The sequence below is a fragment of the Bactrocera tryoni genome, chromosome 5 (assembly GCF_016617805.1).
Source record: "Bactrocera tryoni isolate S06 chromosome 5, CSIRO_BtryS06_freeze2, whole genome shotgun sequence".
NCBI classification, from domain to species: domain Eukaryota; kingdom Metazoa; phylum Arthropoda; class Insecta; order Diptera; family Tephritidae; genus Bactrocera; species Bactrocera tryoni.
The window spans coordinates 76,200,480-76,228,421 of NC_052503.1; the positions used below are offsets into that span (position 1 = coordinate 76,200,480).

General features: G+C 36.0%; 1 protein-coding gene across 1 annotated transcript; it reads right to left on the minus strand.

The window, feature by feature from the left end:
• Positions 1-625: 625 nt before the first annotated feature.
• Positions 626-27,034, minus strand: LOC120778070 (ecdysone 20-monooxygenase). Its single transcript, XM_040109761.1, has 8 exons — positions 26,550-27,034; positions 4,921-5,239; positions 3,631-3,829; positions 3,035-3,430; positions 2,783-2,957; positions 2,481-2,720; positions 2,193-2,405; positions 626-902 (listed from the first exon to the last, which is right to left on the minus strand). The coding sequence occupies exons 2-8, from the start codon at positions 5,228-5,230 to the stop codon at positions 792-794; spliced, it is 1,644 nt and encodes a 547-aa protein (XP_039965695.1). The 5' UTR covers positions 5,231-5,239; positions 26,550-27,034; the 3' UTR covers positions 626-791.
• Between the last annotated feature and the right edge of the window lie 908 nt (positions 27,035-27,942).

Here is a 27,942-nt window from a genome sequence, read left to right on the forward strand (position 1 = left end):
GATTGGAAAAACCGTTGGCACAAATTTATTAAAGCTAAAGGGGATTACTTTTAGGGGACGACATAGATTTTGAAGAATAAATTAAGAATTTTAAAATTATGCATAAAGTCTTACTACTTTTTGCCCACGATAGTATTATCTTTAATACTTAACTGTGGTTTAAATTGTTTGTCTGCTCTTTAAATTATATAAAATGCATATATGTTTATTAAAATTATTTTTATTTTAAAATTCTATGTTTAACAATTTTTAAATATTTTTTATTTTTTTTTTAATTTGTAATAATTATTTTTAATGTCTATAATATAATATTTTTTATAACATTTAAAGTTCATCTGGCTTGCTTTTTATTTTTTTTTTTTTGCTCACATTTTACAATAACTATATACACATTAGTGTTTATATACACATTTACATATTTTTTTTAACTTATACATTTTTTTATTAATTTTTGGGTAAATATTGCAACATTTCCTCGTTAAGTTTATAAATACAATTTAAAATTAAGACAGTCTTTCGTTACGCAAAAATGCTCACAATTGTAACTATGCATGTATACATATATGTATGTATGTATGTGTGTGTGTAAAATAAAATTTAAGTATTTACAACCTTCGTCATTGTGTTTTATTAAATTACTAAAAATATTTCTTGTAGAGTTTCGCCTTTCGTTCATAAAAATTTACAAATATTTCACAAAAGCTGCGCGGTTGTCGGTTTGGTACGCCATAGCACGATCGTAGCAGCGCGTTTTGCATGTGTGTGTGTGTTGCTGTGTCCAGCGCGTTCTTTCAGTAGACGCGATCTTTCATTATTAATGTTAGTGGCGTTTTAGGCGCAAGCAAAAACTCAAATTCCGTTTTCAACGGCTCTTTGAATTTGATTTCGTAAGCGAGCAGCAGCTGTAATGGAAAATTAGATTCAATTAAAAATATACTATGTTTTCAATTCACAGGTTACAGAAATAATAAAAACAACAAAAATTGCTCATAAGAACTTGGTAGTGATTGCTCAATTTATATGGCAGCTATATGCTATAGTGATCCGATCTGAACGATTTCTTCGGAAATTGTAGCATCACCCAATGTAGTAATCTGTGTAAAATTTCGTGAAGATTTATTAATAAACAAAAATGTTTTCCCTACAAAGGCTTTAGAGTGATCAGTCAGTTTGTAGGACAGCTATGTATATGTTACAGTACATAGTTCGATCTGAACAATCTTCATCGCATATTATAGTTTATTTTTGACCAAAAACCAATGCCAAATTTGATGAAAATATCTCCTCAAATAAAATTTTTTTTCATAACTGAACTGGACTTTGGTCGGTTAGTGTCCATGGCGGGCAACAAAGGTAATCTTCATATCCAGTAAAAAGACGAAATCCTTTGGGTCAATTAGTCTCACTTTCTTCCAATTACGAAATTTGGAAAATATCACAGATCACGAAATAAGATCGAAGGCGCGGAAGATGCAACCCCACAGGATAGAGGTGGGCTAACTAATGTTGCTCCGGGAAATCCCTGCGCTGCAAGCCAAGTAATTTCAGATGGATGTACACAATGATCGTGAGACCGATTATTATACATGGAGCGGTGGTTTGGGCTTCGAAAGCATCGCAAACTTCGAAATCATTTCAATAATTTGCTTGCAGCTGCGCAAGAGTTCATTATTGCATATGTGCACAGAAGGTCATGGCGGATCTCACACCGCTTCGCTTAGTCGTCAATCAATCAGCTTGACATACAATACTTCAAATGACAGCAGAAGAGTTTGGCAGAGGGAACGTAATCTCGTCCCTACAAATGAAAGCCCTAAATGGTGAAACAGTACTGGCTCTTCTCTCGAGGGACAGCATTACTAAAAAGGGTAAACTTTACAACGAAGTTTAACGCTTTTCTTGGCAGTAAGGCTGAATGGAATGATTCTACACTTGACCTACTGCTAAGGGATAGCACTATTAAGTGATTTACCGACAGTTCAAAAAATGTTGGAGCGAATTGGTGCAGAAGTCAGAGAACCACATACCAAACTCTCCATATCTACCATAGATCTTAAGGCGGACGGATATACAGATGGAAAAGGCAAAATCAACTTAACTCGTCACGCTGATTATATATTAAGATATAGATTTTATAGAGTCTCCTAGGTTTATTTTTAGGTATATACTCTGTTCTATAAGTCAGACCATACCTTAGCCAACAACAGCATCACTTCCATTTCTACAAACCGCTTGCCCGGACAGGTACGCCTTCCGATGCCAAATGGCACGACAATACATGCATTCGGCACATTTACCGTAAATTGACCCTTCTCATCCAGCCAACGCTCGGGTCGATATTCTTTGGCATTTGGAAAATTGGCGTCATTGTTGCAGGCAATCATATTCTGGCAAAGCACAACCGTCTACAAAAAGAGACAAAACATAACAAAAGCTTACATAATTTTGAGTCGAATCTGCCACGAAAAAGTGTCACTCACGCCGGCTTTGAGCTGATAGCCCGACAACTGCATATTCTCCTCGAGTATGCGCGCCAAACAGAAGGCCGTCGGCCTAATGCGATACGATTCCTGTACACAAGCTTTGGTGTAGTCCGCCTTGGCGATTGCCTCCTTCGTGATAGTCGTCTTACGATATTCACAAAAGTCGGCCAATATGCCAGCTATCACCTTCTCATCGTTGGTCACCGAGCTGAGCACGAAGAGCACAGTGTTGGCGAGCTGTGAATATGGAGTAAATGGATTTCAAATATTGTTCTGGCTTTTAGTTGTAGCGTACCGACCGTTTCAATGCCCGCCGCTATAAAGTCGACAATTGCCGATTTCTTATCACGTATATCAAGATCCTTTAGTTCCAGTATATTCAAGAATATGCTGCGCAAAGTCGCCTCACTCTCATCGCTCGCCGACGTGAGGTAGTCCTCTTTCAGTGCCATGTCAACCATCTCGGAAATAACACTGTAATCAGTTTCAAGTCTATAACTGTGTCACACCTTCACAGGGCTGACCATTGCCCACTTTTTCCCAACACTTACTCGTAGATAAGCTCCTCGGCATGCACGAACTCTCTGTAAGTTTTCGTCGGCAAATACTTCCACAAACCTAAGCCATAGTAAGAATCCCGTTGTGAGATGAAAAGTTGCTTCACCGCACTCGCAAGTTGTCGTATGCTTTCCGGTTGCTGAGCACTTTTGTCCAGAAAACCCATACGACGACCCAGCATAAGCGTGCACACGGCTTCCAAGCCCATCAAATTGGCGATGTCCTCAAAGTTGTGTACCTCGAGCGTGTCGGGATCGCGTTGTTGGCGCAAAAGTTCAATGAAATCGTCGCAAACCACGTTCAGGGCGGGCAGGAAGTTGTACAGTATGCGTGGCGAGGTGATGTAAGAGGTGAGTGAGGTGCGTAGCTTCTGCCAGGTGGGGCCTTGTCTGAAAAGTTTGCAGAGACATAAGCGAAAAATAGCAAAGGCAGCAAAACCATATTGAAATCGAATATATAGAATATCAAAACTTGAGAACCGTCACCAAAGTTATTTTCATATTTCCGGATTTGTAAAATATGTGTAACCTTAACGGTATTAATATACTTACTTTAATACATACGTACAATACATACCTAAAATACTTACTCATTCACGATGCCCAAACTGGAATAGCGATCTGGTCGCGATAGTCGATACGTCACGACAATGTCAGTGGGCGGTCGAAAGGGGTAACGGCTGGGATATTTCAGCACCTTTTCCAAGTCATCCCTATTGAATAAATGCACAATCGGCAGGCCAGATGTCAACACTTCTAAAGCGATTTCACCGTATTTGCGATGCCAGTCTGAACAAAATATTAAAAAGAAGAAGCGTGTCATTTTGGAGGTATTCACGATATTAGACACGTTGAGTTGAGATTTTAAATAAAAATTCAAAATATTTATAACAATGCTGAACTCAGATCAGTAAGATCTTAGGTTAACTGTGAATACCTAATAAGCAGCCCCTGACCAAAATCGTCAGAAGGTTCCACTTAAAAAATTAAAAACTTCCAATCTCCTCTGACGTGGTGAATAGTTGCCGCCTCGGAATAAGCCTCCACAGCCTCTAAGTGGCTACTGCGTGAAAAGGATGCCCTTTAGTTCACTCCGTTTAGGGTCGAGACCAGTAATATTCTGATTAAGATGTACTTTTGGTTGGAGAAACTGGTATTCTGTCACTTTAGTTAGCAAGGGTGATATCCTGCTAAAATGGCTGGTAAGCCAATATCACAATTATCCCCGTCTCTTCAAAATACTGGCAGGTCTTCTAGTATTTTCTATGCACGTAATTATTGAACCGGCCGCACAAGCTCAGTTGAAAGAATTCCTGATTGGCGCCTGGCAGGCTCTGATTATAATCTTCCATGAGAACTTATGTTAACCTTCGCGTTACCGAAAGCATGTGTGGACAACGAAGGAAAACTATAACAAGAGGAGAACGAAAGCGGAGAAGAGTTCTTCGATATTACTAAAACCTACCAAAGTAACCGTATGTTGTCTAGTGGCATGGGCTTGTGGGCGAAGAACGTGAAATTCATACCGCTGGACGGCTGAGCTTTTTTTGCGGGGTTATATTAAGTCGCGAAGTTTTGTCAGATAAGTTCGAAACGAATGACTCCTTGTCTTCGGCGCGTTATTGCTGACATACGGTCCCAATTGCGGCAAAAAGTGGTTGAAAATTAAACCTCTGCACTGGAATTTAGCCGCGACGGTCTGTTAAAACATCATGGCAGACCCTTGTCATCATCACAAAGCCAAATTATTTACCATAACTTAAAATTATATGAGTTTATTGCTTCTTTAAAACAACAGCTCTTAAAAAGCACCCTTTACAAATATCTAAAAATACTTCAAAGAAATATATTTATCATTTCGGAAACATTTTTGCACTCACCCGCATACATCTCATGCATCAACGACATTTTGTATTTGCGAAAGAACACAAAGAATACCCATTTCGTGCCGAGAAAAGGTATTGGCAGCGGCCCTGGTATGTCCCAGACGCTGCGTGGCCGTGGTATTTCCATAGCCTCATCCTCTGGCCTGAACAGACGGGTGTCGGCAGCGGCTAATCCACCATTGCTACTGAGATAGCGTGTCAGCAGCGGCTTTAGATAGACGGTCGCTCCCTTGCCCAAATGAAAGTTGCAGTAGAAAGCCAAAAGTACAGCGATTGCGATCAATAGAATCACGGCCATAACCATGGGAGCACGCTGGAAAAAAGACACATATCTATATAAATATGGCTTAAAAATATTTTAAGTGCGAGTATGCGCTACAAGAACTAAAAGTTTTGCATGAGTATGACTCCATTTTCTTAGTATGTGTGTATCGGTTCTTTTAGTATGTGTGTATGTATGTCGTGCGCTAGAATTTAAGTCAGTCAGTAGGTAAGCGGTTGTGCAAGTGCTCTACTTCGAAATGTGGTCAATGCAGGCGCACACAAGTTTGGCGCTCAGTTGCGGCCGACACTGTTAAGTTTGAATTTGTTTCCCCGAAGTCTCTCAAACAAATTTAGGCGCTATTTCTAGTCAACAGCTTGCTGTAGTCCAACTTGTGCACGCAAATTCGGCCGAGTCACAGCTTATGCAATGTACACAAGCCACTTATTAGACCCCGTTCCCTCGCCGCCGTGCAAGATATTTTTAGCCCAAATTTATTTAATATATATTTAGCACATTTTTCATGAATTAAGCAAAGCTGAGCGCTGATTGCTGCCGCCTCTGCTTGCCTTACATGCACATATTTTGCGACGACAGTTTGTATGTATGTTTTGATGTTGATTCGTCTCGTCCGGCCTCCTTTTTGGTCTGATTTTGCTTGATTTCCAGCCGTCGCGTCTAACCGGTATTTGTTACATACATATTTTTATTATCTCAAGCAATTATTGCAATTGACATTGCAATGCTTAATTGTTGCTGTTAAGTGTGTACGAATATATTAATAAACAGAAAAAAATGCAATCACAAATGGTTCATATTAAGAGGGTTCATTTAAAAAAAAAATTAATTTTTTTTTGTGAAATCTTAAGATGCATGTGGAATAGGGTGGGTAGAAAAAGTCGAATATATTTTTTCTATAGGTGTTTTGAAAAAGAGGTCCTTAGACGCCACTAAGAAAGAAAAAAATCGTTTTTGGCCCTCCCTAATGTAAAGTGTTATTTATACCAAAAATTTGAAAATAAGTCGGGTTATTATTAACTCTGGCAATTTTTTTGAAAAGCATTTTGTTTAGAAAAATTGTCGGTAAAATCGTATGTGGCTCTCCCTAATGTGAAATGTTATATTAAAATTTTTACTCAAATACGTGGGGTTATTACAAAAATTGGCAATGTTTGTGAAAAGCATTTTATTTAGAAAACTTACGGTAAAATTGTTTTTGGCCCTCCCTAATGTGAAATGTTATTTATATAAAAAATTTAAAATGAGTACTGTTATTATAAGTGTTGTCAATTCCTGTAAGAAGCATTTTGTTTAGAAAATTTTTCGATAAAATCGTTTTTGGCCCACCCTAATGTGAAATGTTATATTAAAATTTTTACTCAAATAAGTGGGGTTATTACAAATATTGGCAATGTTTGTGAAAAGCATTTTGTTTAGAAAATTTTTCGATAAAATCGTTTTTGGCCCACCCTAATGTGAAATATTATTTATATTAAAAAATTTGATATAAATACGGTTATATTGACAATTTTTGTGAAAAGCATTTTATTTAGAAAAATTCTGGGTAAAATCGTTTTTGACCCTCCCAAATGCCCAATGTTGCTTATATTAAAAATTTGAAAAGAAGTAGGGTTATTATAAATATTGGAAATTTTAGTTCAAAGCACTTTGTTCTAAACATTTTCCGTAAAATCGTTTTTCGCCCTTCCTAATGTAAAGTAAGTAGAGTTATTATACATATGAACAATTTTTGTGAAAGGTATTTCATTAGAAACATTTTCGGTGCCTTTCTGAACCCCCCTAATGTAGATTTACAGATTTGAAAAATGAATCGACAAGTTCATTTAGTAGATTTCATCTGAACACAGGCGTTTTAAAATTGCATATAAATAATTTTTTATAAAAATACAGATTAAGGCTGGACTTAGTACCTATAGGCGTTTATCGCCTTGGCATATTTTATATTTAATTCGAGAAAGTAATTTTTATCTCGCTTTTGATCTTTTCAAATAACAATGTTTTCCAAACAAGGACTCTAACTCGAATCGTTCAGTTCGTATGGCAGCTATTTGCTATAGTGATTGGCGCTTCCGACAAGCAGGTTGAAGTCCCTTCTCTACCGGTGCGAGTAAGCTTTGTTGTACAAGGCTTTGTTCTATCCGAAGAGATATTTTGAATGTTTAAAATGTTTTTAGTCGGCAGTTCATACTGCCTTCTCAAGCGACAAGGCCATGTTAATCGGAAAGTTATGTTACTCGACGGCTACTCCAGGTTAATTCTTCCAAATGCCCCTCTACGGTCCGACCCTGTAGAAACAGTACGTTTCTTTTGACTTCAATGACAACTAAACCACCTAAATGGATGCTAGACAACCGCCACAACAAAAACAACAGCAACGAACCACTTCTTGGAAAGAAAAAGTATACCGATATGGCTAAATCGACTGAGCTCTCCATGCTGAAAATTTTGTTACGAACTTCGTGACAAATTTAATATACCCTTTCCAGGGTAAAATAAATATTCCATATTTCGAAGAACTAATAACAAACCATTATTTTCCAATTCAATTTCAATATCAAGGTCTCGAATTTTCCTAAAACCCATGCAGTCAACAAATTTTGAGGTCAAAGACCGAACAAAAAAATTGTAAATTACAAAAACGTAAACAAAAACAAACTAAAATAGGTCAACTCGGAAACGTGAAGAAGAATGGTGAAATTCAAGCAAAGCCAAAGCGAAAACTGCCAAAACACCCAAAACAAGAGTGTCAACTGCGTGAAAATTACTCACTCAACTTTGCACAAAATAAAGCACGAACACCAAAACGAAATCGTGGGGAACGCTGCATCACCACCTGCGCCAAAGCGCCGATTGCCGATTTAATTGCCGGTATATACATATGTATATTTGTGTGTGTGTGCAAGATCAGCTAACGCAGTGATCAATAAGAATTTGTACGTGATCACAAGCTGGTAGTCACATGCACACACACACACTTGTGTGGGCAATATGTAGATGGCATGCCGCCGACAACGCACGAGACCGCCGCCGAGCTCAACTGATTTATGCACATTTGTGTGCCTGTGTGTGTATAAATAGGTGTGGGAATATGCATAATCGCGTCGGTGCAAATAGTTGTGAATCGCTGCTTGTTGTTGTTGCATTTTGGGCAGGAAAATTACCGTAATTTGTTTGCTGTTAACCTTTTTAAATGACTTTGAAATTAATTTTTATTTTAATTTTCGTTTAAATCGACATAAAGAAGCAAATGCAAATGTGTGGTTGCTTGAAGATGTGTGTCTGTGTGGATTTGAGTGCGTGGGTGGGTTGTGTTAATATTCTTATTGCAAGTGAGCGCAAATTGAAATGGGGAAGTGAAGGGGCAGTTCAATTCATTCGTATGCAATTTGAAGATAAATATAGATATGTTAAATAAATATAATAATAATAATAATTTATCTCAGAAAAGGAATGTTAGGAAAATTAAAAAAACACATAAATTTAATAAAATAAGTGTACATAAATAAATTGAATAAATATATATTTTAATAATAAAAATTTGTAAATTATTTAAATATTTTTTATTGTTTTTCGCAGTATTTTATATTTTTCTCGCTTTCATTCTCTTTACATATGTATATTACCAATTTATTTTTAATGTACAAAAATTTTTTAAAAAATTTCCAACTAAAAAAAAATCGACAAAAAAGTTTTGAAGCATTTTATATTTCTTTACATTCCCAATTTTTTTTTAATATAAAAAAAATTTCAAATAATAAAAAAAATAGAAAAAATGTAATGCAAAAATTTCAAATAATTTAAAAAAAAATCGAAAAAAATAATTCATTATATACAAATAAATTTTTGAATAATTTCAATTACAATTTTATTGGAAAAAAAATTTTTTATATTATTTTTTCGGAGTAAAATATATATTTTATAACCAAATGTTTTTTAATATAGAAAAACTTATTAGAAAAAAGTGAAATAATTAAAAAAAAACTTTCGCAATATCTTATATTATGCTCGCTTTTATTCGCTTTATATTACCAGTTCTTTTTGATATAGAAAAAAGTACTAAAAAAAAGTTTTCAAGTATTAAAAAAAACGAAAGAATTTAATTCGTTATATGAAATAAAGTTTTGAATAATTTATATTAAACATATTTTTCAAACATCTTTTAGTGCTTTCACAATATTTTATATTTCTCTCACTTTTATTGGTTTTATATTACCAAATTGTATTTTTATAACGAAAAAATTATTTTAAAAAATTTCAAATATTTAAAAAAATCGTAAAAAAGTATGTCAAATGAAAAAATATAAATCAATTTAAATAAAAATTATATGGCGAAAAATTATTTAAAAAATATTTTTAATATTTATTAATGTAAATTTTTATGTAACATTTACATATATTTCAAGAAAAAATGTTCAAGTTAGTAAAGTATTTATAAAAACAATTAATTTTATTATTTCCAACTATTTTTTTTTTAATAATTTTAATTAAAGTATGTAAGAAAAGTCGTAATAATTTAATTCATTATATCGAATTTCTTTTTTAATTATTTAAAAATGTGTATTGAAATAATTATTTGGAATATTTTTAAAATTTTATATTTCTAAAAAATATAATTCAAAATATTGCAATTTATTTTTCCTAAGAGAAGCGAAATATTTTATAAAAAATCTAAATAAATTGATTCATTATTTTAAATTAATTTTTGTAATTAATTTTAACTAAAATATGTATTAGAAAATTCGCATCAAAAAAAAAATATTTTAAAAATTTATTGATGTAAATTTTTGTTAAACATTTAGATTTCTAGAAAAAAGCCTTCAAATTAATTTAATCCGTAAATTATTTCTTAATTAAAAATCAGGACAATTTAAATTATTATTTTCAATACTTTTTTTAATAATTGAAATGCAATTTTTTAAAGAAAAATAAAGAAAAAGTATTTGAAATATTAATTACTGCAAATTGTTTTAACTTTTTATATATTTGGAAAAAAATTCAAAATAATTTAATTTATCATTTATAAAAAAATCGAAGTAATTTGATTTGATATTTTCAATTAGTTTTTGAATAATTAAACTCAAAATTTCTTTTGAAAAATAAAAACAAATTTTTTTAAATATTTAATAATGTAAATTTTTATTAAATATTTACAATTTTTAAGAATAAAATTCAAAATAATTTAATTTATCCTTTATAAAAAAATCTAAATAATTTAATTCGTAATTTTCAATTAAATTATAATAAAAAAAATTAACTTTCATTATTAAAAATATATTTTAATTATTTATTGATGTAAATTTGTATTAAACTTATAAATTTCTAGAAAAAAATTATTTATAAATGTAAAAATTTGGCAATTTAATTTCTTAATTTCAATAATTTAAAAAAAAATTTAAGAGAAATTAACAAAAAATAAAGGAAAAATATTTGGAATAAAATAATTATAATAAAAATAATTTAATTTATTGAATATAAAAAATTAAATAATTTAATTTAATGTTTTCAATTAATTTTTGAAAAATTAAACTTAAAATGTTTGTTGAAAAAGAAAGAAAAATCGTTTTGAATATTTATTAGTGAAAAATTTTATTATATATTTACATTTTTTGATTATAAAATTCAAAATAATTTAATTTATTATGTCAAATTATTTTTCTTAAAAATTAAATGCGTTATTTCCACGCAATTTTTTAATAATGTAAGTTATAATTTATATTAAAACGTAAAGAAAAAATATTTATTAATAAAATTTTTTGTTAAATATTGATATTTCAGTAAAATAAAATTCAAAAACATTTAATTAATCATTTCCAATTACTAAATATTCAAATAATTTTTTTTTTAATTTTTTGTTTTGTAAAATATTATTTTTACTATTTTCTTTTAGTTTAAATTACCACTACACATAGTATTTCCACAAAATTTCTTTAAAACTATCATTATTTATTATTTACACATTATCAGCACTTTTCCATTTCAGTAGGTCTATTTCTGACATGCACTTACATACACACACACGCACACACAGATAGCCAGCAAATTTCAATGTCAGTGGGCCACTTGCATTGTGTAGAAGCTATCGCCGATGACGACAATCGTCGTTCTCTTATCAGTGCCAGCGCTGTGCGGCGCATGAAGAAAGCGATCTCGTTGCTTTAATGTTTACACACATATACACAAATACACAAACAATATTGCATAAACTCAAACACATATGATCGGTTGGGTGATTATATGCCTCGCGGGATTAATGAATGAAACGTAGTAAGATTTACAGTAATTTAAATGCACGATTAGTCGGTTGACAAGCTGACGTTTTTGTTGGCGTTAAGCATTCTAGTTTTTTTTTCCTTTTTTAATTTTATAATGTTTTTTTAATTTTACAATCTTTTTTTTTTTAGTATTACTATCTTCATTTATTAATCAATTACTATTGTAACGCACTGGAATACTAGACGGCATACGGACCACACGACAAAAAGACACTATCGCAAACACGTGATGAGCACTGAAAGAAATGCTTCGCCGCGTGCGAATCCTTTTTGTACTCGTTTGCCTCACAAACGAAATCCACAAAATGACCTATTTGTGGCAAGAGATCACATGCTGATCGCATTTTATTTTTGTTTCGGTCACGGCGGCACAGAGAGCATACAGACACACACAGACCTTGGTAAGAACACATGTTTTACGTGTGTATAAATACTGTCGAATAATTTTGTTCTAATTTTAGAAAGACCAAAATTCATCTAAGGGATGAATAAAATTAGCAGATCTCACGTGTGATCATTTCTGCGCGATCAAATACATAAGAAAATCACAGACATAACAATGGTGGTACGAAATGGTGATATCTTCATTGGTAGACAGTAAAGGGTGAGGTGTTTCTGGGAGGAAAAAAGATCAGAAAGGTTTTAGAAAAGTGGTTAGCTTCATATTTTTCAACTTTCTCTTCCACCACGAATCCCACACCGTATTTGCTTTTATATGGCCACTGTAGTAAATGCCACAAGGGCTTATTCGCCTCAGTCCATGTCACGTCTATCGCACATCTTGCACGGCGGTGATGTCAACCTTCTTTTTTACGACGACATCAACTAGCTGGCAGCGGCACTTTCACAATTAAGGCACCGGAAATTCCAGGTGCATACCCTTAAATCTTAACTCCTAAGGCGTTTGGAGTGGTCATCATCAAAAGCAGGTCTCTCATCCGAGGCTGTTTTCTTTTTTATATTGGGGGTGTTTTTCACGTGGCGGGTCTGAAACCTAGCGCACAACCCTGGGGAGGGATATATACATATACTATATATAATTGATCAGAAGTCGATTGTCGATTTTGTCATGTCCGTCTGTCTGTCCTTAGGTATCTATGTATGTACGCGAACTAGTATCTCAGTATGTATCAAAAATATTGACCTGAAATTTTGCATTTGTATTCTCCTCTCGAAGAAAGTGCTGATTTGTCGGAACCGCCGTTATTGGAGCACTATAGCATATAGCTGTCAAACAAACTGAACCAGTGGAATGCAGTTCTTATATGGAAAACTTTTTTATTTGACAAGATATCGTCAAGACATTTAACATAGCTTATTTCTTGAGTTAATAGTATTATCTCGGAAGAGATTGAGCAGATCGGATCCCTATAACACACAGCTGCCATTTAAAGGGACGATCGAACTCAAGCCGTTGTATGGAAAATTTTTGTATTTGACACGGTATCTTCACGAAATTCTACACAGATTATTGCTTAAGATAACGGTATATTCTGTGTAAAAGTTACTCAAATCGGACTACTATAGCATATAGCTGCCATACAAACTGAACATTCAAAATCACACGCTTGTATGGAAAACTTGTTCCATTGAAGAGATATCTGCACAAAATTTAACATGATGATTGCCTAGGGTAACAGTACAACCTCCGAAAAATTTTTTCAGTTCGAATAGCTATAGCAAATAGCTGTCATACCAACCGAAAAATTGGCATCAGGTCCTTGTATGGACGATTTTTTCATTTGACGAGATATCTTCGTGATATTTGAGATTTACAGTTATCTAAAGTAACGGTACGATTTCTAAAAGAATTGTTTAGATCGGAGCACTATAGCATATAGCTGCCATACAAACCGAAAGAACGGCATCAAGTGCTTATATGGAAGACTTTTTTATTTGACGAGGTTTCTTCAAGAAATTAGCGTGTGTTATTTTTAAGACAATGAAGAAATTTCCGATGAAATTATTAAGATCGGCTTGCTTTAGCGTATAGCAGACATACAAACTAACGATCGGATGGAGAACTTGTTTGGAGAACTTTTTCATTTGACGAATTCTTCTTTGTGTTAACACACAAAATTAGAACGAAGTCATTGCAAATTTTTAGCAAAATCATAGCGAACCTGCTTTCTAGTTATCCTTGAGTCTAAATTTAGTTTAATTCTAAGCAACGTGTGCGCGTGCAAACACATTCGCGTGGATTAATTGAGAGGTCTAAACACATTTATCGACCACAAATCCATCTGAACATAATGAGTATGCATGTGAAACACGTTTTTCCTGACTATGAACAGCTAAATTCATTCTACATTTGAATAAATGCGACGAGCACTTCCTTCTTCGGCTTAATGCGCGAACTTCCGCCCGAAATGTCAAGCATTAGACGCGTGTGAATAAGCATAAAACAGAACATAAAGCAGACTAAGCAGAACTTGGCTAGAAGTGGGCAGTCCAGTTGCTGTGCGCGTACGGCTAACACACTTTTCGTGTGTTATATAATCCGCGAAGCAGCAGCAGAAGTTACTTAGCCATATATTTTTTGCGAATTTTATAAGCCAAGCCCTTAGGGCCAGGGCCAGCACACCAACCGGTTGGCGCAAAATTCACTTTCTTTGCAAGACGCGCCGTTCATGTCAACGCACATACACACACATGCCTGCAAGTGAACGCACACACATATATGTACACTTATTTACTTTTAATTAGTTTCGGAAGCGTTATGCCCGCCAATATTTGTGTGCGTATGTTCGCCGCGCGCGACGTCGCCGATTGCAACGCGCATGCGCACATTAAAGCCAGTTCATAATTGCCCGTATTAATATGCGCTCAGCCGATCCAACAACATAGCACAACAGCAACAGTATTCGCGGGTATGCGAAAGATGAGACCAGCCACCAGCGTAGCGTCCATTAGAAGCAGCTAAGCGCTGCGCTTGCGCATTAGACGCTAACGCCGCACACTCAACTTAGCCGGCCGGCAAGGGTTCAAGTGTGGCGGCAACGCAGCGCTTTAGCGCAGCTGTCTACACGTCGGCTACGCGCGCGTAAAAAGCCGGTATTGACAAGTTGGCGGTGGCTGCGCAGCAAATCGCTACTATTGCCTGTTCTAATTGTTGTTATGGCGTTGATTACTGTGCGCGTTTTGTTGTTGTTCTGCGCATTGATGTTATTGCGTTTGGCGTGCGTGCTTTAAGCCGCGACTGCTTGTGTCTTAGCATGTTTTTTCGTGTTAATTGTTGTTGTTATGTTTGTTGGGAGGAAGCATTAATGCCAAAGCTGCATGCCGCGCGTCCAAATCACCGACTGAGTGACTGAAAATAATCTGCGAAACCGGCTTTTCGGTATTAGATGAATGTGTGCGCAGCGAGCGACAATAATAACAACAACTAGAATCATACAAAATTAGTAAAAGCCAATAAATATCAACATAAAATGTCTAAAATATGCTTAGTTGGAGCGGCAAAGCGCGCGCGCCGAAGCTCAACGAACTTTGCTGGCGAATTTTTTCACTAATGTTTAATTTATGTTAATGCAGGCATTCTTTTCGTGAAGTTAGTATAGCAACAACAACATAAGACGAAAATTAGCAATAGACATTTTTGGCAAAGCAATTAAATCATAGCAGCGCAGCGCGCTTAAGCACCGTGGTGGCGAAAAAATTGTTACCATTGTTACTACTTGTTGTTGTTGCTACATGTATGTACATATGTAGTATGTTTGGCATATATGTATGTATGTTTAGCAAACACATACATATATGCCACTTTTGAAAAATCACATGCGCAAATTCTTAAAATTTTCAAGGTCAACATTGTTTGAAGGCTAATAAGCGCTCAACTGCCATTAGAAATAAAATAAAAATAATGAAAAATTAACTTCGGTTGCAAAGCAGCTATAATAAGCTGCACAAAAAAAAAGTTTACACACAAAAATGTTAAGCTATCTTTTCAAATAAAGAAGCTTTACATACAAGAGTGTCATTTTGTTCCTTCAGTTTGTATGACAGCTATAAGCTATAGTAAACCGATTTGAGTAATTTTTTCAGAGATTGTACCGTTATCTTTGGCAATAGTCTGTGTCGAATTTCGTGAAGATATCTCTATAATAGAAAAAGTTTTCCATACAAAAGTGTGATTTTGTTCCTTGAGTTTGTATGGCAGCTACAAGTTATAGTCAGCCGATTTGAGTAATTTTCGCAGAGATTGTACCTTTATATTAGGCAATAATCTGTATCGAATTACGTGAAGATATATCTTCAATAGAAAAAAATTTCCATACAAGCATCCGATTCCGATTGCTCAGTTTGTATGGCAGCTATATGCTATAGCGGTTCAAAATCAGCGATACCGATAAATGAACAGCTTCTTGAAGAGAAAAGAATGTGTGTAAAATTTCAGACCGATATCTCGAAAACTAAGTGACTAGTAAGCATATATAAAAATGGCGAGACAGCTTGACATACAGACGGACTTGAAAAAGCTCGTCACACTGATCGTTAATATAAATATTTTGAAAGGTATCCAACATTTCCTTCTAGGCATGATAAACATCATGACAATCTTAGTATAGGTTATACTTCAAGGTATAAAAATAGTTATTAAATAAGTTAATGCACCATTAAAATGTTTGTTGCTCGCCAAAATGTTGTTGTTTTCATTTTTTGTTTGCCTTTCAAACAAATACTTCAGCGTTAAGCAAGCATACACACGCATACAAGTGGTAGCGCATTTTCACATGATTTGTCGGCCAGTGATTATTAGCCTAACCTTATCTTCTACCAAACATACACACATACACATGCATACACATGAGTGTACTTCTGCGCGTTATCGCTTAGTGTAATTAACTTGTTAGCAGCAACCGAGTAGCCACATTTGTTGTTTGCAAATTTTTTTATTATCTATCCGTGTTGTTGTTATCGTTGTTGTCGCAAATAAACTTGGCATTGAAAATAAAAGTTGCTTAGTAATACGTACATACCCCTGTACATATGTATATATACCATGTGTGTACAAAGAATTAGTAAACGCTGATAATTATCACAATCAGAAGTAGTCCAAGTTCAAATGGGTCCAGTCCACTAGGTGTTAAACTATACATATGTATATACAGATAATGAATGGCAGATCAACTGCCCATAAATATGTATATATAAGCTGCGGAAGAGGAAGTGAGGAAGCATGGTTGAATATGTATATATATAATACGTCAAGCTTGCATATTGGGCGGTATGCTGATGGCAAGTTGGGATCTCCTTTCCCCTTACTGATTAGCAACAGCCGTTGCTTTTTCCAGGGTTCAGAGAATATTCCGGTTTCGAGGCAGTCGTCGTACATATTCAATAGTACTGCCGGCCGCTCTGCAGCAATTATTTTCGGAATTTCTGCTAGGATCCCATCCGGGCCGGGAGATTTGTTGGCCGTGAGCTTGCCACTGGAGGATTTGCGGAAATCTTAGAGTCTTTTCTGGACCACTAACCCTTTCTTCGAGTGTGGGGAGAAGTGCGTTCACGATGTGATCCAGTTTGGCAGCGGTTAAGCCAGGCGGCTTTACTCGAATTCCGAGATTCTTCATTAATATTTTACACCCAAGTCCCCAGGGGTTTTGTTAATATCCTCGCGTAAGTTCTCCTATTTTTTTTTTGCTATCATCGATGGCACGCTTCAGCTCCTTTTTTGCTGCTTGGTATTGCTCCCCTTCTCGGGATGCGGCGCCTCTGCTACTAGATTTCATGCGAAGGCGGAAACATGTGCGTCTGCGTAGTAAACTGCTGCTTTATGTTTGCTCTGGGAAGCCTTGGGCATTGATTTTTGAAAGGTTATCATTTGACGAAATATCTTCAAAGAAATTTGGTATACATTATTGGCTAAGGCATAGGTGTAATATCTGAAGAAATTGTTTAGATCGAATCACTATAACATATAGCTGCCATACAAACTGAGCGATCGGCGCCAAGTGCTTGTATGAATTGTAATTTATGACTACACCTAACCTCTTAAACACCTTGTGAATAAAATTAAATTTTTCTCAATTATTTCAGCAAAAATGGCAAGTTCATAATTTTATTTTTTTATTTGCTGATCTGCCAAGAATGTGCAACTAGCAGGCCGCGGTGTGCATAACAAGCCGATTCGTTTTTATTTTTCACACAACTTCCAGGCCAAGCAAACGATATTTCTTGCTCAGCGCAGCAGCACATTAAGATTCCTCACTTCCAATGACCATTTGCGCGGCCGCGAGTTCCCTTGGCGCAACACCATCGCCGTCTCGCCGGTGAAGCGGCGGCCACGTCTTTCACTTTTCTGCGCTTCCAGTGCCAGCGCCGGCAGCGGCTTAGAATGGCGTTAGAAGTAAAAGCCAAAGCGGCTGAGAAAGCAAAGAGCAGCTAAAATCGAGAATTGTTCTGAGCCCGCCGCGCCACGGAGCCCCGTAGCCGCCGAACTGAGGCCAACATGGGCAACTTTCAATGTTCAATGCGAACGAAAAGCAACAACAATTACAGCAACAACAACAGCGCTGCGTAGAAAGCCGCCTGGCGATAATTATCAATGTTGTTGCTGTTGTTGCGGTGGATTGTGGTTGCTTGTTTGTTGATTTGTTGGCTTGTTGTCTACGGTCGTTTGTCTATTGCGACGTTAGAATTGTTGCTGCTTTGCTGTTGGTTTTTGGTAGCTCTTTGGCTCTTGTTGTTGTTATTTTTTGTTGTTGCTGCCATTGCTGGCCGCTTGTTTGCTGTTATTTGGACTTTTGAAAGTGGTTGTTGGCCAGCAGTCGCGGTCACGGCTTCCTGTTCTAGCGATTTGCGCGAACTTGTTGTTATTGCTGCTGCCACCCGACTTGAGGCACTATTTCTAATGCTTCGCTGCTGCTGGTGCTGCTGCTACGTCTTCTTCTTCTTCTTCTTGCTGTTTGTGCTTGTCTTCTGGCTGCCTCTGCATGTTTTCTATATTGTTCATGGAAGTGGAACAGGAATCAAGTAAACATACAACAACAACAGCAATAAACGTACAAAATAGACAAATCATTAGAAGCGCCTCTACTTTTAGACACACACCCAAACACATACATACGCGCGCGCACTCACACAGATATTGCGCAAATAGCGTTTGTTGTTATTTTTGCTGCACCGACATCGGGCACGCTCGCTGCCAGCTCGTTAATTCTGCGCCGCTACCATTTGAGGTTGTTGTTATTGCAGCATGTTGACGGACAATGAACCGCCTGCGGCAGCAAAGACACGGCGCGGGGTTAAGTGTATCTGCGCCGCTGTCGCTGCGTCGTCACGAACGCTCGCCAGCTTTGGCCATGGTCATGACAGTGACAGTGGCAGCGCGGTTGGTCAGCGACAAACGATAATCAGCTACCAACGACTTTTCCCACAAGCCAGGCGTTAGAAATGTTATTTTCGCTATTAGAAATGCCAGCCCACCGCACAGTGATGCGCTCTGCTGGCGCATGTTGAATTAAAAAAACCGAGCGCTTGGACTATGAATTAAGAAACCGCGCGCTTGGTCAACGCTGCGCGCTTTGAGCTTTGGCGGCGGCAGGGCGTGTGAAAGAAGTGCGCGTGTAGACGCGCGTTGGCTCAGCGCTGTGACATAATCTTAGCGCGCAGCGTGCAAACTTGTTGATTTAGTCAAAGACAACTACAAAAACAACAGGAAGAAAGCGCTTGTGCGCCTGCGCATATTTTATACGAAAGCAAATAAAAAGCAGTAAGAATTTGGTTACAACAATGGCAGTGGCAGCCACAACAACTACAAATATCATCAATATCAATAACAACAACAACAACCTTGAATTTATAACCAAAATCCCAAAGGCGTTAACGAAAAGAAAAAGTAAGGTTAATAAAAAACGAAATTACATTCCACCTCAAGTCAGCTCAAAGCCAGCAGCGGCGCAACAACGATTAATCGCCACACTGCGCGGGCGTGCGCGCGCTCGCCTGCGCGTTCGTTTGGTATCCAACTTGCAGGGGGGGTATGTATTGAGAAAGTCATTTGCATAAATAATGAGGCAAGCTTTCGTTGCGCTCGAGAATTTCAAACAAGAATTTTTCGGTTTTATTAATAGCATTTTTGGGACAAGTTTTCGGCATTCGCTGGGTGTTTTGTTTTTTTCGTGTTTTAATGGACTTCCATGTTCGTGTTTGTTTATTATTTCGTATCGAAGTTTTTTGTTGATTACCTTACTTAGCTGCAATGGCAATGAAAAATCGTGGTATTGAAAGCGGAGTGGTAGAATCAAGCGAAACCATGCGGTGTGGCGTTCTTTCTTTCATTTCGCTCTCGCTACATTTGGACATAATTTTTTATTGTTGTCGGTATTACCTGACTTCGGTTTCACTTAGCATGGAAATTATATAATTTTTGGCGTTTTTTTCCACACACATTTTTTTCCATTCCCCATACGGGTTTGTATGACCTACGGCGCAGCGGCGCCTTTTAAAGTCGAAATTCTATTTTAAGCAGTGCTTCTACTCAATTTTAAAATCGAAATTCTATTTTAAGCAGCGCTTCTAAGCAATTCTTTTATAAATTTTAATAATTTTGTTAGTTCTTAATTGACTTTAAGGGGAAATACCAGGCTTGCATGAGATCATTATATACATATACATAATACAAATTCTGCTGTAAAAGCTGGCGCAGTAAACGAAAATATCAAACATTGATGGTAAGGTTTGGTTAGATGGCTGATCCGTCAACATGGTGGGCATCATACTTCGACTGTTATGTAAAGTCTTTTGTGTAGCCAGTTGGAAAACTTCTGCAATTGTATACCAGCTGTCGGCAAAGCGCCTACAAATCTGTTTAGCTGCTTGATTTCTTTTTTTTTTGTTACTTCACCTGAATGTCTAATAGTAACAGGTCTATAGAAAAGTCTCGACCTAACACAGTAAAAGACAATCAATTGTAGTGGACTGATTATGGCGACCCTCTAACTTTTCGATACCGGTTTTGTAGCTGATTTCTTGCTTGGCAATTTGTTCTTTGCTCCAAAATAAGCCTCAGTTTCGGCGATCACCTCTTCATACGACGAAAGTTTCTTCACAGCAACCATACTCTTGAGATCTGAGCACCGGAAATAGTCGCGGAGAGCCAGATCTGGAGAATACCTTAGATGCGGTAGCAATTCGAAACTCGATTCATACATCTTTACTATCGTTTTCACTGACTTGTGACACGGTGCATTGACTTGGTGAAACACCACATTTTTTTCTTCAAACGCGATCGTTTCTCGGCGATTTCGTACTCCAAACGATCCAATAACGCTATGTAATTGTCACTGGTCCTTCCTTTTTCAAGCAAGTCAATAAGAATTATTCCATGTGATCTTCATATGATATCGTCACATCATATGATAGCTGTTGTCATACTTAGTGAATTATCGGATTCAAGTTCTTGTATGGAGAACTTTTTTAGGTGACCAGATATCTTCATGATATTTTGCTCGAACTATTATTTAAGACAACCATATTGTCTCTGAGGAAATCGTTTAGATCGGATGACTATAGCATATAGCTGTCATACGAACCGAACGATCGAAGTTATGTTCTTGTAAGGAGAACTTTTTTATTTGTAGAGAAATCTTTACGAAATTTTACTTGACTTATTATCCAAGGCAACGATACAATCTCTGAAGAAAGTGTTCAGATAGGAGCACTATAGCATGTAGCTACCATACAAACTGACCGAAAAAAATCAAGTTCTTATATGTAAAACTTGTTTAGAAGTAAAGATATCCACACCAATTTTTTTTTGAAATATTATCCAAGGCAACTATACAATATCTGTAGAAATGTTTGAGATCGGAGCACTATAGCATATAGCTGCCATACAAATTGATCCATCAAAATCAAGTATTTGTATGACGATTTTTTTTCTCTGACGGAATATCTCAACGAAATTTGGCTTGAATTATTATTTGATAATACAATACAACCTGCGAAAAAATTATTTAGATCGGACGACTTTATTATACAGCTACCATACAAACTGATCGATTAAAAATAAATATGGAAGCTTTTGTATATGTAGAGATATTACATATATTATACAACATTTTTTTCTCATTTTAATCAATAAAACCGAAATATGACCATTATGACCATTGGCTAATAGTCTGGTGATCGCTATACGCAGTATTATCTAATTAGCATTGCCGCCCGCTAAGTAGTTATACTCATTACAGTAGGCGCAAATCAACATATGACTTAACAGAAATGTTAATTACCACAGACAGCAGTGTATAGTAGCGTTATGTTTAGATCGCTTTTATATAATTTTTTGCTTAATTCTTTTGCTAAGTCATTGTCAAAATAAAACGCTGACATATCGTTTGGTATATTTTCGTAGATTGCTCTTGGAACGCTTAATGAGCTTCCATGGATTTCGAGCATAAGCGCTGGAGCAGTGTTAAGCACACATATAATTATAGCAAATATGTATATATTAAGTAATGTAATAGCGTAATGCCGTGCTGTTTTTGTTTCGGCCGATTTATTTGTAGACCCATTTAGATCAAATTACTTCATCAACAACAAGTACCTGTGAAAAAATGCCACACAAATGACTTTTTGGTGGAGTTTTTGCTATACAAAAGTAAACACACGCGAATTCTATAATTAAATAAAGCTCGAAGCTCGAGCATATCCGTGTAGAATTTATGCAAATAAAAAACTGCTAGCATTGACTAAAAAAACTAAAAAATATTAATAAAGCGCTTGTTAAGGAAAAGTGTGTAAGTAATTTGTGGTGTCTGGATTTTGCAATCGTACGGCTGACTAAGTGCAAATCAGCAAAAAAATAAATAAGCAAAATTATGTAATTACTATATTTAGACGTGTTTTTAATGAAAAATATTTTTGAAATTCTACCGCGGTGCCAAAATGAACAGTAGTAGAGGTGGAAATTGATTTTGAACATTAAGTATGGCAGCTATATACTATAGTAAACCGATTTGAAAAATTTCTATAGATGTCCTAGCTTTGCTTCAAAAAATCAACTGTGCCAAATCTTGTAACGATATCTCGTCAACTTAAAAAGTTTCTCATACAAGGACTTTCTTTTGACCAATAACTTTGTTTGAAAGCTATATGCTATATTGAAGCGATCTAGAAAATTTCTTCAGATAATATAGGATGGCTTTGGAAAATAATTTTTGCCAAATTTCGTGATGATACCTCGTCAAATAAATGAGTCTCCCATACAAGACTTCGATTTTGATCGTTCAGTATCTACGGCAGCTATATGTTATAGTGAACCGATATGCAAAATTTTTTCAGATATTATTTTGTTGCTTTAGAAAATAATTTTTGCCAAATTTCGTGACGATATCTCGTCAAATAAAAAGTTTCCCATACGAAGACTTGCTTTCGATCGTTCAGTTTGTATGGCAGCTATATCTTATAGTGGTCCGATAGCGGTGATTCCAACAAGTGAGCAGCTTTTTTGAGCGAAAAGAACGTTTGTAAAATTTCAGCAGGATATCTCTAAAACTAAGAACTATGTCCATACATACTTCATAGGGTTTTCAACTCTTCCTTTTGGGTATTACAAACTGCTTGGCAAACTTAATACCCCATACAGGGGTGTGGCATTACATTGCGTGATTTGTCTTTGATGAATAAGAAAATACGATAATCGTTAAAATATTACATAGCGAATAAAATTTTAAGGTCAACTCTCTGCGTTCGTAATGCTATGATAGCTTTCCGTGAGAGCAGCTAAAGTGCTTAACTGAAAACTTAGAACAAATTTGTTCCAAAATCTTGTGACCGTGAAAATTATTGCACAAATTCTCGAAATTTGATAAACAGCTGTGTGATTGCTGACAAATTCGAAAGTCATGCTTGGTCAACAAATTTGTGCTTAACCTTGAAAAACTTTGTTGCGAATTTCTTTCGTGTTTATTTACAACATTTTATTGCTTTTAAATATTTTTATAACGGAGTACGTAGATTTGCTAGACGTTTCGTAAGCACCTGCGTCTTATCTCGCAAGCAAAATTTATTGCGTTTTGAAGGTGGTAGAACTCGTGTCATTCTAATCTTATCGCAAAACAATCTACATATTTTGGGTAAGTAATCTTGTCCGCTGAAAATTAGCATTGCATGAAATATGTTTGTCAATAAATTTGCTTGGACGGGGCGAAGTGTGTAAAATGCGCTTTAAAAAATTTATATTTTTTTTATTTTAAGCGCCTATATGCTTGACTTGGCCCACTGTGCGTAAATTTTTGTGGGGTTTTGAACGAGATTTCGAGCTGATATTTTGCACACCTGATTTTCTACTCAAGAAGCTGTTAATTTTTCAAAATCATCGATATCAGACCACTATAGCATATAGCTGCCATACAAACTGAACGATCGGAATCATGTGCTTGTATGGAAAACTTTTTTATTTGACGAGATATCTATATGAAATTCGACAAGGATTTTTACTTAAAGTCATACTAAAATCTGTGAAGAAATTTAAAAAATCGGACCATTATAGCATATAGCCCTCATACAAACTGAACGTTAAAAATCCAATACTTGTATGAAAAACTTTTTTATTTAAACAGATATCTTCACAATATTTGGTACAGATAATTTATTAGAGCACCGCTAAGTGACCTAAAGAAATTTTCTAAATCGGACCACTATAGCATATAGCTACCATACAAACCAAACTCGCAAAATCATGGCGTTGTATGGAAAACTTTTTTATTTGACGAGTTGTCATCACCAAATTGCGTGTGGATTATTCCTTAGGGCAACAATATAGTCTCTGAAGAAATTATTTGGATCGGTCCACTATAGCATATTGCTGTGATACAAAGTGAACGATCAGAATCGAATGCTTGTATGGACAGCTTTTTCATTATACGAGTTATCTTCACGAAATTTAGCATGAATTATTGTTTAGGACAGTGGTAGAATCCTCAAAAACTTAGATCGGTCTACTATAGCATATAGCTGCCATACAAAGGGAACGATCAGAATCGAGTGCTTTATTAGTGAAGTATATCCTAGCTTCAATGCAATCGATGTTACCGTTCTTAATTGTTTGTTTTGTTTTTGTAATAAGCTGTTTATTTCATTTTCCAAATTCAAATCGAAACTGAAAATTTTCGCAGTTGCGACTGGCGTCAATGCCTAAATAAAAATTTGCAAAAATTCTGATATTTGCAGCAAATGCTTGTTGTTGCTTTATTTTCACTAATACCACAATAGAAATGCATAGAATATGCAAATGTGCATACAAATAAAGCATTAATTTTATAGTGTGGTGCAATAAACTCATGTTTTTCTATTTTTCTATTTAACTTATAATCGCAACAACACACAGTATTGCTGCCTGTACGTGTGTCATGTATATGTATGTATGCCTTGCACGTGATTTTCATCTTCTTTTTCCACACACACATACTTACATACGTGTAAATGTGTATTTTTGCTTTAGTTTTCCACGTCAGGTGTTAGACACACACACACATTCATACATACAACTAGCAGCTAAGTCGCTGGTCTGCCTTTGCGCCGATTACTGAGATTGCGCTCGATCGGCGTAACAATTGCGTGGCATAGACAATTTTACTAATAAATATTAATTTCTCTATAGGATTTGTTTACATAATTTGCGCACTGAGCGCATCCGCATAGGTCTTGCAGAGCACATCAAATCAAGACTAGAAGTTAGAAATGTTTGTCTAAGCCGCATCTTCTCTTCGCATATAGATAAGCCAGTTGGTATATTGCTGGCTTGTTTAGTGTTCTATTCCATTATAGCGCTTGTTTAGTGGAAAATCATAAGCTGTGCGCGCTCAAATGTGTTGCTATTAGAGGTTAAGTCAGGTTCAGCTAAGAAACCATGACTTTTTATATTTTGCTGAAGTCTACAAGAAGTATAGGAGAGGATCGTCAGCTATATAATTGCATATATCACAGCTTCAGTTGAGTTCAGTGTTTGTATAGTTTAACTTTTGGTTAATATGGTTAGCGCTCTTATGTCAAAATCGCTTAGGCTTTTGTATGGTAGACATTGGTCGCATTTTCTTTCTAACCTTTATATACTTGAACTAGTCCTTAGTTTTCGAGATATCGCTCTGAAATTTTTCACACCTTCTTTTCTTCTCAAAGAGTTACTTATTTGTTGGAATTGTCGATATCGGATCACTATAGCATACAGCTGCCATAGAAACTGAACGATCAGAATTGAGGGCTTGTATGGAAAACTTTTTTGTTTGACGAGATATCTTCACGAAATTTGACATGGATCAAGACCCAAGTCAGCGCTATAATCTCCAACAAATCTTTAAGATGAAACCACTAAAGCATATTGCTGCCATATGAACTGAACGATCAAAATCAAGTGCTTGTATGGCAAACTGTTTCCGTTTGAAGAGATATTTTTACATGATCCGCTATAAACTATTATCCAAGTCAACTTGAGATCGGCGGACTATAGCATATAGCTGCCATACAAACTGATCGAATACACATCAGTCATTATATGGAAAACTTTTGCATTTATTGAGATATTGTAACCAAATTTGACACAGGTTATTATCCAAGCCAACGGTGCATTCTCTAAAAAAATTGTACAGATCGCACAACTTTAGCTTGTAGCTGCCATACAAACTGAACGATCAAATACATGTCCTTGTATGGAAAACTTTTTCATTTCACGAGATATTTTCACAAAATCTTACATGAACTGTTATCGAAGGTAACGGTACAATCTCCGAAAAAATTGTACAGATCGGATCCTTATAGCATATAGCTGCCAAACAAACTGATCGCACATAATTAAATTCCTTATTTTATTTGTAAAGGATATTCTAGTTTCAGTGGAGCTGAAGTTAAGATTTTTCTTGTTGTTATTGTTTTCAGTACCTAAATTATCAAAGAAATTATATTTTATATTTTTTTCTTTTCCTTTAATTTTTATTCTTTATTTTTATTTTTATTCCTTTCCCCAGTTTTTGTTGCTCACTCATTACGCTGTTTAATATTGTTACTCAATTTTGATCAGTATACATAAGATTTATACAAAAACAGCAATTACACACACTTTCATTTACCTTATTTACTATTTGCCCGTAAGAATTTGCTCAGCAACAATTGTTGTTGTAACACCATTAAAGCTAGACAGCGGCTTCAAAGTCACACAATGTTCATAGACGAATTTCACAGCTTGGATCTTGGATCCCAAACACTTTTGTTTTAAATCAGCACACAAACGGTAATTTTTTATTAACTAATTCATAACTGTAAATATTTATTGCACAACTCGTTTGCTTGATTTAGAATCAACAAAAATTTTTTGTATTTATTACCGTTTTGTTTCAAATTAATTAAACACTTGCTGGCTCTCGTCGCCTTAGGCTTGAGGATATTTTCTAATTTCTGCTTATTTTCCCCACTGATATCCGTATGCGCATTAGATTTTAACAAATTTTTGTTGTTGTGCACTTTTTTCTAACGTAAGACCGACGGACGCACCGTCTGTTCTTATAGGTAAACGCTCGCTCGCTTCGACACTAGCCGTCTGCTAAACCTTCAAATGCGCGCGCTTCTCAAAGACTGCAGCTCGCCGGCGTTTTGCTGTCTACTTTTGTCGTTGCGGCGACGGCGGCACCGACTTACGACTACGCGCACGAGAACCGCGCGCTGTGCCGATCAGAACCGAGCGCGTGCACGACAACGTAGTGCCGTACGCCGTGGCCCCCCCAAAATGAAGAACAATGCGCGCTCTTGTATGGTTCGTGCGCACAGCTGTTTGAATCCGTTTGCTCAGTGGAGCAGTGGAGCCCCCGAAAAGCATATAAACAAACAAGTAAGCGCGCTGTTCGCTAGCCAGCAGCTGGTCGTGAGTGCGTGCGCGTGTGTGTGTGTTGGTTGGGCAGCGCGGTAACAACATAATCAGTTGAAATAATAACAACGTCTTTGCGCTCCTTCACTTGCCGGCAAGTGCAGTGGCGTACAGGAGTGCAGCGCGCTGAGCAGCAGAAATTGAGCGCGAGAGCTAATGCTCTGATAGCAAGCGCTTATTGGTACTGAGACGAATGCGTTATCGGTGAGATCTCACGCTTGAATCGAAGCTGGAGCGTGTGCAGCGGTATTGAATTGATTAGATATTGTTTTTGTTGTTGTATGTTGATTATGATGTAGGCGACTGATTGTTTACATTTTAAGCCGAGCCGAGTGATAAGACTGCGCTTATTAGCATGGGTAAAGGTAAACAAAATATGATAAAGGGAACGGAGATCGAGGTGTTTTATGCTTTCGCCAAAGCCTAGAAACTTTATCTGAACGATAAAAATCTAGTTCTTTTAAGGAAAAATTTTTTAATTGAAGAGTTATCTTAACGAAAATTTGATGTGAATCTTGATCTTTGAAGAAATTGTTTAGATCGGACCACTATAAGATATAGTTGCCATACAAACTGAAGGATCAAAATCCAGTCCTTGTATG